The 18,035-nt window shown below is 34.1% G+C and overlaps 3 protein-coding genes across 4 annotated transcripts; 1 reads left to right on the forward strand and 2 right to left on the reverse strand.

The window, feature by feature from the left end:
* Nucleotides 1-635: 635 nt before the first annotated feature.
* On the reverse strand, nt 636-5,176 carry ROPGEF14 (RHO guanyl-nucleotide exchange factor 14). 2 transcript variants are annotated; one of them, NM_102900.5, is made up of 8 exons: nt 4,908-5,176; nt 4,071-4,287; nt 2,478-2,918; nt 2,220-2,374; nt 2,071-2,145; nt 1,715-1,984; nt 1,288-1,638; nt 642-1,215 (listed from the first exon to the last, which is right to left on the reverse strand). In NM_102900.5, exons 2-8 carry the CDS (start codon nt 4,150-4,152, stop codon nt 859-861), a joined length of 1,731 nt encoding a protein of 576 aa, NP_174446.2. In that variant the 5' UTR covers nt 4,153-4,287; nt 4,908-5,176; the 3' UTR covers nt 642-858. The 2 variants fall into 2 exon arrangements, with proteins under 2 accessions (NP_001320846.1, NP_174446.2); NM_001332971.1 differs by lacking the exons at nt 4,071-4,287; nt 4,908-5,176 and having other exon boundaries at nt 636-1,215; nt 2,478-3,203.
* Nucleotides 5,177-5,308: 132 nt separating this feature from the next.
* AT1G31660 (bystin-like protein) lies at nt 5,309-7,925 on the reverse strand. Its single transcript, NM_102901.4, has 11 exons — nt 7,709-7,925; nt 7,412-7,633; nt 7,164-7,290; nt 7,033-7,084; nt 6,630-6,957; nt 6,460-6,539; nt 6,321-6,368; nt 6,061-6,207; nt 5,895-5,967; nt 5,733-5,808; nt 5,309-5,625 (listed from the first exon to the last, which is right to left on the reverse strand). Exons 1-11 carry the CDS (start codon nt 7,823-7,825, stop codon nt 5,561-5,563), a joined length of 1,335 nt encoding a protein of 444 aa, NP_174447.2. The 5' UTR covers nt 7,826-7,925; the 3' UTR covers nt 5,309-5,560.
* Nucleotides 7,926-11,920: 3,995 nt separating this feature from the next.
* On the forward strand, nt 11,921-16,274 carry AT1G31670 (Copper amine oxidase family protein; the record flags this gene model as incomplete). Its single annotated transcript, NM_102902.2, has 7 exons — nt 11,921-12,210; nt 13,201-13,949; nt 14,112-14,501; nt 14,613-14,717; nt 15,136-15,385; nt 15,428-15,683; nt 16,067-16,274. Exons 1-7 carry the CDS (start codon nt 11,943-11,945, stop codon nt 16,272-16,274), a joined length of 2,226 nt encoding a protein of 741 aa, NP_174448.1. The 5' UTR covers nt 11,921-11,942.
* Between the last annotated feature and the right edge of the window lie 1,761 nt (nt 16,275-18,035).

Raw genomic sequence — 18,035 nt, forward strand, 5'->3', positions numbered from 1 at the left:
AGGTCCTTATTGAGTTATATGTATATGAAATTTTTTACAAGAACAGTTTTTTGGTAATCAAGATCCATTTGATCTCTATACTTGCTATATTGAAAACAATTATGGTCTGTTCGATTTTCTTTGAGTTAGTAAGCATAATTGGCCTTTAACAATATTTTGTGTTAGTATCGGATGGCACAGTTGAACTTAAATCCAACCCAAAAAACCTCATTAGTGTCGGGATGATAGACGAAGTGAAGCTTGCCATTTTGTTATACTTATTAGGTAGTATGTACAAACGGAAACTCATTAAGGCTTTGTGCTAATTTCAAATTATCCTTAAGCCCATAATATGTACATATCCAACCAAGATAGATCCCTTCTAAATGAAGACTTCTTATACTCCAATCTTGCTAGTGACTTAATGGAAGTGTGCAAAAGATAGTGGCTTGGTGAAAATACCTGTTAGTTGATCATTTGTCGAGATGACAGCTAATGCTTCATTCAAAGATGGAAGTCGGGATAGTAACCTAATTGAGATTCAAATTAGATTTCAAGAAAGTAGTAATTAAAATGATTCTAGTCTAGTATATTATAAATAGATTATGGTTTTGGACATTTTTGTTTTGAATATACCTTATTTTGTAAAGTATTTTCTGGAAGAGACTAATAAATTTAATCATAATCAATCGTATCAATTTTTTTTCCCGGATTAAAAATTTGCTTTTCACCGTGAAGTTATGAACAAAATTGTATGAATTCGTACTTTAACTGCAATATGTTAATACATTTACAACATCTCAGGCTTCATAATTTAAAACCTTCAAAGTAAAGGAGAAGCTTCAGGTGGCACGCATCGAACTAGGAAGACCCTCTAAATCAAGGAGAAGTATCAGAAGGCACTTTACTCAAACACCACAGTCTACTGCTTCTACTTGGAGTTGTATTCACTGAATTACTTGCCTTAGCATCTGCAAACAAAAAATCTAAACCAGTCTCTGTCCCATCGGCTTTGTTCATGTCATCGGTTAAAGAATGCCTTACACGGGACGAAAGCAGAGGTCTCTCAGGTGTCCTATAAGGGTCACGGGAGCTAGGGAAGCAACTCGGTGGTGCAGGAGAGTTAGGGTTGCTTAAAGAATCTTCTTTCAAGATTTCTCCCATTCTTGAAAGAATCCGGAAAGCTAGATTCGCAAGTGTTCGGGAATATGCTTCGAGAACCGCATGACCTATGTCCTGAACACAGAGAAGAAAGATGTTTCAGACCATTGGACTAAGAAAGATGTAGTTAGTTTTGTTTATTTATACCTTGTCATATTGGATCTTTGTAGCATCAAGAAACGAGTGAGGGAGATTAGGGTGTTTGGATTTGATCTGAGTTCTAAGCGCTTCTGCTCGGTTCAAGAGTGACTCATTGCGACCAATTTCAGACAACGGATCTTTAGCGAATGACCACGATGCTCTTACAGGGGATTTACCATTGCTGCCTTGTTCTGTAATCCTTTCTTTCCAAGCAAACATAGCAGATTCTAACTTGTTAACTGTCTCGAGTGCTGCATGTTCGGTTCCCAGATTGAGCGATATAAAGATTTCATCTACTGTTGCAGATTCCACAGCCAACATCTTGTACAGTTCATCACCGAGGCTGTTCTTTCCAGACTGTTACAAAACAAGATTTTAGAGGTAGTTGTATAATTATGACTATCACAAGGGATAATAAAGAGTGCAAGCTTACTTTAGGTATTGCTTCCTTGATAACAATGGGAACTGGCATTTCAAGAAGAATGTTTTCGTTTATGGCTTTTGTAGCTTTGAAGACTTGATAAACAACTTTTCCTTTGTCAAGCAATTTCTTCCTTCCTGAGTTAGAGAGTCCAGGTTTAGGCACTTGTGGCGATGGAAGCCACCATCGTTTGCTCTCACTTGTACTCTTGTTCTTCCCTTCAGCTCTACTACCAATCTCAGAATACCAAAACTCTGTGTTCACCATAGAATCCAGTGTCTCCTGTGGAGTTGTAATGCAACTTTAATCAGATCAGGAAATAGAAGAATAAGAAAAGACAAGATTAACAAAAGAGATAATCCGCTCACAATTAGCATTGAGTCCAACTTCTGAAGAGCTGGGAGATTCATATGAATGTCTGCGCGGGCTTTCGGAGTCATTATCTGTTAAAACAAGGATTCAGCTCAGTTTCTTCCTCTGGAGTATATCTATTTATTTTAACACCTTAGCTACGTACCTCAAGTGATCTTCCATTGGCATCATTTTGCTTAGAAGGGACTAACTCAATCATGTAGTTAGTTGGAGAAAGTAGCCAATCCATTTCCCTTCTCCATTTCTGTTTCTTCTCTTCACACAAAGGTTCCAATTTCCAGAGCTCGCCAAAAATCGACGCTGCAAATTCATTAAAGTCAGTTACTCTTAACAGTTCACACGAAACCTCTAACCATATCAAAGAACATAAAGCTTAAGAATGCTAGGAAATTGTAAAACATACTAGCAAGATGTGTTACAGCATTTGACAAAGCCAAAGCTACTTGGACACCCTTACATCCCCCAGTGACATCTTCGCCGAGCAATAACTTAGAAAATTTCTCCTTCATAGCTTCCACATCCAAATGACAGTACACATACCCTGGTTTCTCCTTAGCATCAAAATGTTGGCTACTGCCATAGCCTTGTTTCTTCTTCTCCTTAGCATCAAAATGTTGAGACCTTCCAGATAAGTTCAAACCATCGCAACTGTGTTCATCATTCTTCATCGGTAACCATTTCGAAGAAAAAGAGCTAGAGGCATCTTTGCTTGATGAACAGCTTGAAAATGCATCATCATCTAACGAATCTGTAAGACATCCATCTCCTCGACTTGTTCCACTCTCTTCTTCATATGATTGATTATTGATAATACAAGTTTCCAAGCCATAATATGTAATCATTTCTGAAAAGAAAGGGGTACACCACCCAGTAAGAACTTTAACACATATACTTTCACCTTATATACTGTAGACTACAAAGTGGTAAGACACCGAAACTTGCACACTACAAAGAGATTGACAAAGGTAAAAGAAGAGGTCAACAATAGAAAACTAATTAAACACTGCGTATCATTAAGAGACCGTTCAGATTTTGACTATAAAGAAAACCCCACCTAGTACATCTATCTACTTCTTGTCTCATTCATCAAAAATGAGAATCAAGCAAATGGTATCACTAGACACGTTATTTATGCAGACTAGTGTTGTGTTTTCTATACAAGAAAAAACAAATGATAAAAAAGGAATAAAAGTCGTTGTGTTCCCTCTAGTCTTTAATAGCTAAAGTCAAGACTTTTGCTAACCCAAGACTGCTAAACAATTAAAATGCTTCCATTCTCAAAAGGAAATGTATAAAAAAGTCTCAAAAACAATTGAGTTAGTATCCCCATGTGGTGAAAATTTCCAAACGGACCCACTACAAAGACTTTTTATAACTTGTCACGACATGGCATTTTTTCAAACGTTCAAAAGCATACTATAAAAACATCATTATTTAATCAAGCACCAGTGATTTGATTTAATAATGATATCTACCCTTGAAATATGAGAGTTTTGTTTAGTCTTAATAACCATGTGAAACCAATAAAACTACCTACTCTTGGCAGTTTCTGAATAAATATGATTTTAAACAAATGAAAAACTTAGAGGACCCTCAAATCCTGAAACCCCACCTCCTAAGAAACAGGGTTTGGTTTAGATAGGTTATTTGATCATCACATAAAATGCTCTCGCATCATATTAAATTAAGGCATTGATGTCTCGTGGAAAGCTACAGACTTCACGCCTTATTTATTACATGAATGACCTGGTTGGTGTAGATCTTTAAAGGGTCTGAATATTGGTCCCATACCAAAACCTAAACCGGTCACAAGACCACTCACTTTTGTTTGAAAACTATACACCCAACAGTTATAGTCTAAATATTCCATATCATGCCCATAAATGCAATACCTAAAAGCTAAAAAGGTCACCATTGTAGCTATAGATTCATACTTTAAGTAAGCATCGTAAGTGTAAGAATGCAAGAATAGAGATTGGTTAAATCAGTAACTTACTATCTTGTTCATGTTCATCGAAATCGATACTAATCTCCCTCTCCCTGCTACAGCAAGCCAACCTTCTTCTCATCAGCATCATCCTTTCTTCTCTTTTGAATTCTTTTGTTGAACCAGAGAGAAGAACAAAAGCCAAGTTCTTTTCTATCTTTATCGCCAAAAAAACAAGTTTCTCCTTCTTAATCAGATGATATTAAATACACCAACCATCTTGTCCCTGCATAGAAAATTAATTACACATTAAAGATTTTACAGTCAAAGTCAATTAAAATAATTTTTAACTCATAAAGTAAAAAAGCTAACAGCAAAATCAAAATTTTAAACTTAGGTTTGTTCTTCATTATCAGCTAATATGCAACAAAACAACCACTATGCAACAATGAACAATGGAAGAAGACAAAATCATGCTTCACCATTTTAGAATATTATTAATCATACACAAAGAGACAAGAAGGAAGAATTCTTTTTTTCAACTGTACAATGAAGATAAGGCAAAACAAAAACTGAAACTCACTTGTGCCTTTTTTTTTTTGGTACTAATCAGCTTTTTTCTAATGGGGTTACTAATACAACTTTTAAGGAAAGGATTAGTAATGATGTAAAACTTTTAGTATAAAGAGGACCTTTAGCTACTTAAAAAGGCAACAATCTCAAAGTTCTTTAACTAATCTCAAAATGAAATCTTTTAAACAGATTTAACTACAAAGAATGAAACCCTAAACCAAAGAACCTAACAAAGATTTGGCTGATACATAGATCAACAAGACCTAGAACTACACTAAGAGAAACATGAGATAGATTTTGAAGAAACATTGTAAAAGAAATTTGAGCACAAACCTCAATTTCTGAAGCGAGCTTATAGGAAAAATCTAGAGTAGAAGACGATGTACTAGATCAAGTAGAATCTGAGCTTTAGAAGCAACCACATTCGTCCGTACAGTAACTGAGGTGTAATAACTGAGATGATTCCAAAAAAGAATGATCGATGGAGGAAGAAGAAGAAGAAGAAGTAGTAGAGGAATGGGTGAGAGAGAAGTAGAGAACATTTATTGTGGAGGAATATTTTTGTTGACAATGGAAAATAAATATTTGTTTTTGAAAATTAGAGATAGTGAAATAATAACAGCCGTAGGATCTTTGTTGAGCTGTTAGACGGTCGTGATATAGTGAAAGGGTTTGATTTGACAAAAGATCGAATAAAGTGGTCAGATTTATAAAATTTCAAAAACCTATTTACCGGATACTAGCGCCGCTGGTGAGAGACAATATGTATATAGACAAGACCAAATTTGGATTATATCAAAAAGATTAAACCATGTTTAAAGATACACTATCATGTAGTAATAAAAATTTCAAATCTTACTCAAATAAGAAATAATAATACAACGATGTCAAAACTGGAAAACCAGAATCATACCCACCCAGTTTCAGGGTTTATCTCTGCTGCTATGAATCATCAGTCCTCTTTCAATACCAAACACCATGAATCATCAGTCTTCTTCCATTGGTACTTCAGGAATGTCAAACCTGTCTTCTTTAGCCGGTACTGGGGCAAGTGACTTGTTGTCAAGGAAATAACATAACATGGCATAACATACTCAGATTTATATAATCACGCTCTTAAGGTAATTTCAAATAGAAATTAGAAGAAAAAAAGGATATAATTATCCACCATAGGATCTTCTTTCTCTCCACGGTTTCTGCTATCCTTAAGCTCTCTCAGAATCTCAGGAGTAACCTACAATCAAACAATGATAACCCCAATAAGTGGTGATCTACAAAACAAAAAACTTTCAAAAAATTTAGAGGTAGAAGAAGCCTTACAAGATGGTGTTTTTGCCTCTGGAGGAGAGTTTGGAGATGTTCTTTGTCTTCCTTTAGTATTTCATACTTGTACCTGCACATTGGCTAAAGCATGAGCTTACAAAATAACTTAAAAAGTTTTGTTTGATTTGTCAGACATCTTTGTAAGGACTAAGGCGAATATTACCGTTGCACAAAGGTAAGAAGAGACTGGTGCCAAATCACAGGCATAACTCTTATATCGTCAACAAATCTCATGAAGTGAGCAACCAATGCATCAAGCACCCGATACGGCATACAATATTTCTTCTCCAAAAGAACTTTTATAAAGTAACTGCGTCGTAAGAGATTATCAGCACATTCTCACAACTATTTAATTGAATGGGAGAAGGCAATCTACTATCTAACTCTCTCTATTATAAAAGTCAAGAGAATAGTACACGTTACCTTGTTGTGCCACAATAATCCATCTCAGCCAGTCTGTTCAAGGCAACACTGCAGTTCATGTAAAGAAATTAATAATTTGAAACGAATAATCTGAAAATTGTAGAAGATGTTCTATTTATGCAATCTTTGTATCGCATACCATGAGTGAAGCATAGGGATCGAACACTTTTCAAGAATGCTCCCTATAATTACAGCTTCTCTGAGATTGCATGTCCCCGACTGAATAAAGAAAAACCCAAGGAACTAGTAAGAAAACTAGTCACATTCTGAAATAGTTACTGTAGTAAGTTCAGGAGGAGGAATATATACCTTACAAAGCGGGAATAGTATCCCTTGATTGAAAGCACTAGGCTTATACAGTGACTTTTTCAGAGCCTGGTACAGAGCAAAGTGCAGCTTCTTGTGCTTTCTAATATCCTCTCTCACTCGCGGAAGCAAAACATAGTTATAAAACCGTTGAACTTGTCTGTCTTTCAAGTTGGAAGCAAAGATCCTTGTGGCTTGATACAATGCGTTAGGTGACCATTTCTCTGGCTCAGTCAAGTATAAAACATCCTCCCAGTGTTCCATTGAAGTAACAAGCTTAAATGCTTTTGGCAATTTCCCAACTGTATACTCACTCATAAACTTGCCAACACTGCATAACATCATCTCAGAAACTTGAGAACCACTTCAAAATATCGCAGAAGGAATGGATAGAACAAAACATTACCCTTTATATAACTTAGTTATTGCAGGGTCCATTTTAGGATCGGGACGCTCTTCTGCAACGGAAAGGTATCAACTTTACAATCAGCAAAGAAATACAAAATGATCAAACAAAAGCTGCAGAAGCAAACCAACCTTCAGCTAAGTCAGCATCCTTATCTTTGAGCTTCTTGATAATGATATCAGTAAGCGTACGTTGAGGAGGAGCATTCTTATTTAAGAATGACTCAAACAACTTCTCATCATCCTCATTAATCTCCTCCTAATATAAGTTACATAACAATATCAAAACATAAACATGAAAGACTCAATTTTGGCATCGTTCTAAGCAATTCAATCTAGAGCTTCCATAAACTAATGCTATATAGAATCAAGATACTCACTTGCTTATCGAATTGGCTCTGGTTTTCAAAGGTTCCATCAAAATCATCAATATCATCTTCTTCCTCCTCCAGAATTTTCTGCTCCTCTCCAGCAGTCGCAGCGCCGGCAACAGCAAAAGCGGCGCTACTAGGGTTTCTCTCGGCGTTCTCTTCATCAGCAACTTCCTTTTGTTGGGCAAGAGCTTGTTTCATGATCTTCTCGCTCATACCAGCTTCAATCAACTGCAAAAATACCCAAATTATCGATCAATTGAAACATTCTAAAAGCTTGAAATTTGAAAAAATGACGAAACTCACCTTTTCCTGTTTCTGATGGGTTTTTGGAACCTTTGATCGTTTCCTGGAAGAAGCGACGGAGGCGTCATCGGAGATAAAAGGTTGAGTGTTGACAATTCGATCTCGCTTCTTCGCCATTGTTGGTGAAAGAACGATGTTTTCCACAGGACGGCACAGGTGAGAAAGAGTAGCAATCCAGGAATCTAAAACCTTTTGTTAAAACCCTAATTGATTTTGTTTTAAAAAAAAAAAACTTTTTTGGGTAAATGGATTTACGGGTTGGGTTATTAAACTTATGGATCTTTAATTCAGCCCATTAGGCCCAACTATATTTTTATCATATGGGTCATCTTTTTTAAGCAGTGAAAAGTGTCATACGACCTACTTCCTACTACATGTAAGTTTGATGGATCATGGATTCATGGCAGGCCCGGTCCTACTTGGGGACCAAAGCAACAAAATAATTTTTTTAAGGTTATTATAAAACGTTTCAAATTTTTGGGGGCTTTTTTAATAAAAATAATTTGTTTGGGGACCTATTTGAAACTATTTTTTCTTGCAAAACTTTTGAGAAAATTTAGGGGCCACATTCATTTATTTCTCTTATTAGCCCCCTTCAGGGCTTGCCCTGATTCATGGGTCTCGGATAATAGAACGAGTAGCATGAGCTAACTATGTAAGATATAAAATATTAAAATCTATGGATAATATACGATATATGGATAGCCGTTTTTCTTCCAATTTATCAAAAATTCTATGGACATTGGAGGAGTTTGAAGGGAGAGCAAGATATAAAATCTTGAATTCGTTTCAATTTATGTTTATAGGATGAAGAATACTGGACAAATTTTTTTTTCCAAAGAGTTTATAGGCTGTTGGCGGAATCAAAAAAGGAAAAAATGTAATTTACATCGGTTTCTACTAATATTTCACTAATCATGATGAAAAATATATTATTATTATTAAAAAAACATGTATGTCATTATTAATATTACCCATTTATCATAAAGTAAAAAAAAACATATCATATAGATCAAAAATGTAGTAATAAGAAAAGACTAAATTAAAATTCTAAACTAATAAAAGTTAAGTAGCAAACAAAACTAAGTTGCAATACCCAAAAAATTTTAGTCGTTATCAAGTAATGATTTTCTTTTCTACTAATTTTCTCTCTTTTTATACTAATCGTGAATTCATAATTCATAAGCATTTTAAGGGAATCAAAATGATCATGTGATGATGTTATCTCACATCAGAAAGGCTTCCCCGGAAAAACTCCGCCCAAAACTTTGAAAATGAGTTTACAATTTTCGAACTTACATGTTACTTCATTGACATATAATCTGCATGTAACCGATTGAATACATTCAAAAATACAATCTCATTAATCCTTTATTTACCGTTCATCTAGTATAAACTTATTTGCTTACTTTCGTGGTATGCGTATGTATTCAAGTTGGATTATTCTAACAATGCTTTAGAACGGAGAATAAATTAGTGGGAGACAAAAAGGAAATAGGCGTGACCCAGAGTTGGATTAATTGTAGAATTAATTAAATTAGATTAGCACTTTAATCAAATTAGTTTAAAAGTTTTCAACTATATATATGTAGTTACGAACTTCTTCTTCTTTTTATGTAACGTAATTAGGAACTTCATGTGGAAAATCGTGAAATTTTAGTTGGTTCTTCATATTTCTTTTCCAAAATCTTGACGAAAGAAAGAAACTTTTAAAATTCCAATAGACTCATGTTCCGAACTTTTTGGTATGATATATTCATCGACATCGTATTCTGAAAAGGCATTATGCCTTGATGGTCTTATTATTGGGATCTAATATTTTCTAATTATACTCAATAATTAATGAGGAAAAGAAAAAATAAACTAAACTACTAAATAATGCGAAATTTTTATCTTTTTGTTCAAAGATATAGGTTATTGCGGCACTACTGTTTTTCTATTTTTGTGTTTGTATACCAATGAAACATAATGAGTGTAGGAGTTCAACATAACACTAAAAATTATTTAAATTTAATTAATTTGATAGAAATTTGTTTTGATCGTTGTATTATACTGTGTCTAATATTTTTTGAGAAAAAGCACTGTTATTATTACTTGAATATGTATGTATTTTTAAAAATAATATTCTTCTACTTATTACTAATTATTTACTACTTTCATATTATAATTTAATTTGTTTTATAATATTTTTATAAACTACTAATCACTAGATCATTTTAGTGTTTATTTATATATTTATTTGTGTAAAATATACATTCCATAGCTCTATATACCATGAGTTATCTTCAATTAAACTGTCAAAGGAAAAAAGTGTTTGAAGACTTTTTTGTCTTAAGAAATTTTGAATTGTCTTGATTCTAATCGATGTTTACCAACTAAAATTAAAAATATCTACTTCAATAATGTTTAATATATCTTCCTTATTTGTTTATATGAGGATCCTAGTCTAGCTATACTACATATAAGCAAAACAACAAAAGTTTCAAATTTTGTCATGAAATTTTTATATATAAAAATGGAATCATATATCAGTAATGATCCTTGGACCCCATCTTAATTATATGTAGCCACACACATATTTTCGTGATTGTGGTTTGATTATTAATGATATCCTCAAACTCACTTTAAATATTTTTCTGTCAAGTGTGAACTATAAAATGAAGTACTATACCACAAATTAATGTTATATCATTCAATTTTTCACTCACCCTTTTTGTTCCATCACCATGTGAGGTTTTTCACTTCCAAATATAAACGAACTAAAGCATTTTTACAAATACATGGTTATGGATGTTTATATAAAAATAAAGACAATTTTCAAAATTTAACGAATTTGTAATTTTTAGATAGAGAATGGGCATACGGACTAATCAAGTGTTACTTCCATATACAATTAGTTTCTTACGCAGCATGAAAGCAAAAGTTCATCTTCATGAGAATTTCATTACTCCAAAGTTTCATCTTTCTGAATGAGCATTAGTCCAAAGATTGGTTCTTCCAAACCAAAACCCAAATTTGTTTCCCCACTATTCTATATATGGGCATTGGACAGATCGCTAAGGTTACTAGAAATTATTTCATATGTCCAATTCTCCTAGTAGATGAGGATGGAGTATGAGATGTTGAATTTATGTGTATGCTTAAATCATGTTGGATAACTGTATTATTTATCGGCAATATCATCAACACCTCATAGCAGTTATGATTGATTTATCTGATGTACTATCACCAACACCTTAAACGACATTTAATTTAAAGTGGAGGAATTAAGTGTTGTTATAGTTTTTTTTAACACTAAAGTGTTATAATATTTATTCACAAAAAATATTAGCTAAAATGTTTTAAAATTTCATACAATCATCACACATTAAGTTTGACAACGTAACATTTTCAGACACCCTCTTGTTTTTTTCTTACAATTTGAAGATTTACCATTCTTCTTAATATTCTACTACTCTGTCATTGATCACTTAGTACTATGTTTGAATGGTGGCTTTAATATACGAGTGGCTGTTGGAATCTGTTCTCATCTTTATGTGAGGATTCCTCGAATAGGCCATTTAAGGTGGACGTTCCCTTAAATGAAAAAGAATGTAATTGATGGTGACTTAGTGGGTTTTCATTCATAATTTAATGTCCGCTTGTGGAATCTTTATTCTCAATAATTTACACTACATACATATGTGAACGTGCTTTAAATTTCGGCCAATAGATAGGGAGAAGTACACATATAAAGAGAGAGAGTAACAAAAACATCTGGCATGTTAAGTGGACAAAGGCACAAAGCATTTCTTGATTAAATATCCAATATGCGTATATCTGATATATGTAACTCATGATTTCCTTCTAAAAGAAGAAATCTTGAGTGTTATTCATATCGAGGCCAATGCCATTTTTGGTAAGTATTAGTGGGAGCATGCTCCTTTTCTTATTTCAAAGTATCATCAAATTGACTATGATACGACAAACAATGCCATGTTCGAACACCAACTCCTTTTAATGGAATCACAGTTTTAAACGAAACAAGAGGAAATACAAAACAAAACATAGGACTTTTGGGGTCCACTAATGGAGCCTTCTTAAGTAGCATCCTTCTCCCTTGTGTTGATGAGAAGAAGCTCAATCATTTCCTCTAGAATTCTATAAGTTCTTTTTTCTTATAAATTTGTTACACTTTTTAAGGTTTTGATTGTTCGATATTTATAGTGTTTTCACTAAGCTTTAAGTTATTGAGATGGTGAACCGTGATAATTCTATTGTGGCTTTATCCTTTTTTATGCTCTTCTTGCTTGTGTTACATCTGCATTTTGAAACTACAACAGCTGCGCGAAAACCAGTTAGAGTGTTTGGTCCGCCAAGTTCTATCGAGTGGTCACCACCATCACCACCAAAGGATGACTTTGAATGGTTCGAGATCAATATATACAAGAACATTGAACAAACTGCATTCCGACCCACTGGTCAAGGTCCTAGCCAAGGCATCGGACACAAGGATCCACCTGGTGCTCCATAAAAAAACAAATACTCGTATCCATATTTGGTTTGAGAAACTGATGTTCTTGGTATTGATCCTTCTTTTGTGTTTCTCTTTATGCAAACGGTTTTATTTTATTTTATATGGAGTGGTTATGAATATGAATCAATTAAAAGAAGGATGGGTTATATTTTTGTTCTTACTTACCAAAAAGGTGAGATCAATCTCCCATTATTTTATTTTTTCTAGTCCGCACACCACTACTTTGTTACAATTAATATATTGATAATTTAACACAATTACTAAAATTGAAGTATAACTAGATGTGAAAAACATCGTCCAGAACAGAAGTTAATTAAATACCACTTGTACGTCTGCATCTTCAAAGGCAGATATCGACATTTTGATGCCTTGATGTCAAAGGTATCGACATATGTGTATAACACCTCGATTTACTTGTCACCCTCAAGATAGGTTTACTCCCTTGGAGTATCTTTCTAACTCTCTTCCCAATGTATAACAATGCTTCCCGATATCTCTTTATCTTTAAATCACTCTCTTCTTTCCCGTCTACGTTTCTAAACTTTTTTATATTTATCTCAACATTTAACCTTATTCATAAATTAATGTCTAGGACCACAAAACCTATTTCACAATTATTTTTTTGGTAAATAATCCAATTAACAAGTTTATTATGTGTTTCAAGTGCAAAAGAAAGGGATATATTTGGTTATGTAATAAAAGTATACATGGACCACCAACCCCTAATTAACATGTTTACTTGTGTGTTTTGTATTATCGAAAGGGTAATATTTAGCTATCTAATAAAGTATTTGCATATTTATTTCGTTTGTTTAATGTAATACAATATACATGGATCATAAAACCCTAATTTACATGTTTACTTGTGTGTTACAAGTGTTAAAGAACGCGAGTGTTTTGGCTATATAAAGTATACAAAGCCCAAGTCCATCAAATCACAAAGTAATGTCTCAATTACTTCTCTTCACCATCTTAGTATTTTCTTCCGTTTTTGTAATCGGATCCTTAAGCTTCATCCCACCGCCTCACCCATTTGATCCCTTGACTGAGATCGAACTCAATCTCGTCCGTAACATCATCAACGAAAGGTACCCCATTGGTCTGGAACATAGGTTCACTTTCCAGTACGTGGGTCTCAACGAACCCGACAAGTCCCTAGTCTTATCCTGGGTTTCATCACAATACCACAATGTCAAGTCACCACCACGTCAGGCATTCGTCATCGCTCGAGATCACGGAAAGACCCGAGAGATCGTCGTGGACTTTGCCTCTCAAGCCATTGTTTCGGAAAAGATTCACGTAGGAAATGGTTACCCTATGCTTACAATTGACGAGCAACAAGCAACCAGCGAGCTTGTTCTCAAGTTCAAGCCGTTCCGTGACTCAATCAGGAGACGTGGCTTGAACGTGTCCGAGGTTGTTGTCACGACCTCAACGATGGGATGGTTTGGTGAGGCGAAGCCGGAGAGGCTTATAAAAAAGAGACCGTTTTATCTGAATGGGTCGGTGAACACTTACCTTAGACCTATAGAAGGAATGACGATAATCGTTAACCTTGACCAGATGAAAGTAACGAAGTTTAGAGATAGGTTTACGAGTCCTTTGCCTAATGCTAAGGGAACCGAGTTCCGTATCTCGAAGCTAAAACCGCCGTTTGGCCCGTCGCTTCAAAACGCCGTCCTTTTTCAGTCGGAGGGGCCTGGGTTTAAAATCGATGGACACACGGTCAGGTAAAACTAAAATATCTGTTTTTAGCTATATACTGAAAAATTCATATTTTATAGAAAAACGATATTGTATCTATTAAAAAAAAAAAAAAAATGAAATCCTAATAAAACATACATTTAATTATTATTCTGTTTTATTTTTAAAATTTTATGTGTGAAGAATAGATGGGCAAATTGGGAATTCCACATGTCATTTGACGTACGAGCTGGTCTTGTTATCTCTCTTGCGTCCATTTTCGACATGGACGTTAACAAATACCGTCAAGTCCTATACAAAGGCCATTTGTCGGAAATATTTGTACCTTATATGGATCCAAGTGAAGATTGGTACTTCAGAACTTTTTTTGACTGTGGTGAATTTGGTTGCGGCCAATATGCTGTGTCTCTTGAACCTTACACCGATTGTCCCGGTAACGCTGCCTTCATGGACGGCGTCTTTGCAAGCCAAGACGGAACTCCGATAAAAATCACAAATGTTATGTGCATCTTCGAGAAATATGCCGGAGACATTATGTGGCGGCATACCGAAATTGAAATTCCCGGCTTAAAAGTAACAAATTAAACTATCATGATCTACCCAACTAAATTCTTCAATTTATTAGTGATATATAATATGGAAAACTTTTCTATTTAAATAAGTGCTGATGTATAGATCACAGAGGTAAGACCGGACGTAAGTCTTGTGGTCCGGATGGTGACGACCGTGGGGAACTACGACTATATAGTTGATTACGAGTTCAAACCTAGTGGTTCCATCAAAATTGGGGTAACATGTCTTTCAAAAACTTTTCTAGCTTATTTGTTTTTGGTAGGAGAAACTTTTTCTAGCTTATTACATACATTTTACTTTATTGATTTAAGAACTTAATTGTTAATCATTTCTATTTTTGGTATATTGGAATATTCAGTTAATATTTCAGAGAAATACAATATTAAATTGTATTATACTAAACATTAATTGAAATTGAAAATGTAAATATGAGACACAAACACAGAAAGCATATTGCTTGTGATAAAAAGTTAAAAAAAAAATCGATTCATTTTTGTTTAATATATAGACTCAGACTCAATCATACAAACAAAATAAATAGATTCCAACTCTACCAAAAACAAACAATAAGATTTAACAGGATCAATATTCCCAATTTTATTTTGTTCTAATGTTACCGTTTTAATGTGCCTAGGTCGGTTTAACAGGTGTTTTAGAAGTTAAACCGGTGAAATATGTTAACACATCCGAGATCAAAGAAGACGATATCCATGGGACAATCGTCGCGGACAACACCATTGGAGTTAACCACGACCATTTCGTGACATACCGTCTTGATCTTGACATTGATGGCACGGATAATTCTTTTGTCCGTAGTGAACTTGTGACCAAGAGGACACCAAAATCTGTTAACACGCCTAGGAAGAGCTATTGGACAACGAAACGTAAGACAGCGAAAATCGAGGCCTAGGCTCGGGTGAAACTAGGGCTGAAAGCAGAGGAGTTGTTGGTGGTTAACCCTAGTAGGAAAACAAAGCACGGTAATGAGGTTGGATACCGTTTACTTCATGGGCCGGCTTCTGAAGGTCCACTTCTGGCTCAAGATGATTACCCACAAATTCGGGCAGCATTTACCAACTATAATGTGTGGATCACGCCGTACAACAACACGGAGGTTTGGGCCAGCGGTTTGTACGCTGACCGGAGCCAAGGCGACGACACGTTAGCCGTTTGGTCCCAAAGGTAATTTACACCTCTATTAAATCTTTAAAAAAAATTTCATCTGTTGCATTGCATGATTTGAATAATCGCATAATCAACTTTGATTTGAAACCTAATATAATTCAACTTTAAATCAACAAATATATTCGAAGGGCTTAAAACATGAACGAGCTAACACATATGATTTTTTCTTGTTTTTTTTTCCTGAAAGCGTAGTATATTTCCGCCTATCACAATGATATAGAAAAATGACTTACATTATTTTTAGATAAAATTTTAAGAGATTAATAAAGAAAATTATATATATAAAAATTCAGAACTTTGAAATTTATATATATAAATTTTAAGCTTAGTATGTGCTTTTTTTTGTGGGGGACTAAAAGTTATGTAATTGAGTGCGACAGGAATAGGAAAATAGAGAAGACAGATATAGTGATGTGGTACACTGTCGGATTCCACCATGTCCCTTGCCAGGAAGATTTTCCGACGATGCCTACTTTGTTTGGTGGCTTTGAACTCCGACCGACCAACTTTTTCGAGCAAAATCCTGACCTTAAGACCAAACCCATCAAACTCAACACCACACCAACGTGCACTGCCAGGAACGATTAATAACTAGCTTACCATTAATGATTTGATCTCTATGTGTATTCATGTGTATTCATGTAAACTGGATAATATATGCAATTAACTAAATTGACTGTTAATTTAAGGTCTACTAGTTATTATTGATAGAGTAGTTACTTTTCTATCAAATTGTTGTTAGTATTATCTCTTTTATTTTTTGGTTCATTGCTTAGTTGGATGGTTATGGAAACTATATAGCCCGAATGACTATACTTGCTTTTCTTTAGCACTAACTGCAGAAACACATAATTTGTTACAATGAGAACATTGTCCCATGCACAATAAGTTTTCTACTTGGAATTATATACTAACTCTATTATTTCCTTTCATGTGTGGTTCTAACTTCTAACTCTAGGGTATAGTTCTCACATTCTATGATTGATAAGATCATAACCAGAGTAAACCGACATTTACTTGGTCAGAAATTGAATGGAGATATAGTATCCTGTATTAATGACTTTTTCTCTCATTCATTCACGTTCCATAGACCATAGTAGTTACAAAGAAATTGTGTATGCAAGCTTTCAATACCAATTAGTCGGATGTTAAACTTTCATGGGCGTCTCTACCTTTGTTTCACCTTGTGATATATATTAGACTTTATTTGAACACATAATATGCATGTTTGAATCCACGTACTAACATATCACCGATAACTACATATCTTAGAATTACAACAAAATATTTATATACAAATCGATTCACTATTTATGTATGTGATTTCTTATAATTACTTGATCATACAAAGGATCCAAAAAATTCACTGCATTGGTTAGATGAGGCCCATCATAGGACCACTTTGGATTTGCGCATCTTTTTGTAGCCCCGTAAAAATGACATTGCATTGGTATATTTTTCGTTTATATAAAATAATGTAACGAATCTAATCATGTTAATGACATACATAAACTTAAAGGTATGATTAATAATCTCGGTTACCGCAATTATATGGATGTTAATAGCACACTAAACTATCCAGGTAAAAATGATGATGTTCATAAGTTGAGAAGTTTTAAGCGACTGAGACAACTCTCCTTGACGTTGATGATGAATTTGAAGAAAGCCTACAGCTTTTCACAAATTTTGGATGCTGCCAAAAAGACAGTTTAAAGAGTTTTTTGATGGAATAAATTTTTTAGAGATAAGCTCTAATGATATTTCAACTTTAAATAAAACAAAATGACAATTGAATCATATTTAAGTACATCAACTTAGTTATCTATGCAAAGAACTATTACCTTACATAAAAATTTAAAATTATTATTTTATCGAATATTGTGTATTTTTTTTTTACATTGATATAATTCGAGACATACAACATTAATTATGTTATCATGTTTATTAATTTATCAAATATTTACTTGTAGATGGTTTATAAATATCTAGCCAAGCTATATAGCCCTCTTGATCGTATATACGACCACAAAGTCCTCTTGATAACGAGACAATTTATGTATAGGACCCTAAAACCCTCTTGGTGACGAGACATTTATGTCTAGGACCAGAAAGCGTTTACAATATGTTTTTCAAAATTTCAAAAGAAGAAGAAATATCTGGCAGCCTTTTTCTGCTCAAATTCTCTGGTCTTTTTTTTTTGTGAATAAAAAAGAAATTTACTCTCATTGTTCTCCGTAAAGTTTTGGAAAGAATAAACCTGAAGTATCAAAAGTCAGTCAGCTTTTGCAAACTTCCCTTCTTTAAATCAGCCAACCAACTGAGAAATTCTGACTGTTAAGCAACACTTTC

The sequence above is a fragment of the Arabidopsis thaliana genome (genome assembly GCF_000001735.4).
Source record: "Arabidopsis thaliana chromosome 1 sequence".
Classification (NCBI taxonomy): Eukaryota; Viridiplantae; Streptophyta; class Magnoliopsida; order Brassicales; family Brassicaceae; genus Arabidopsis; species Arabidopsis thaliana.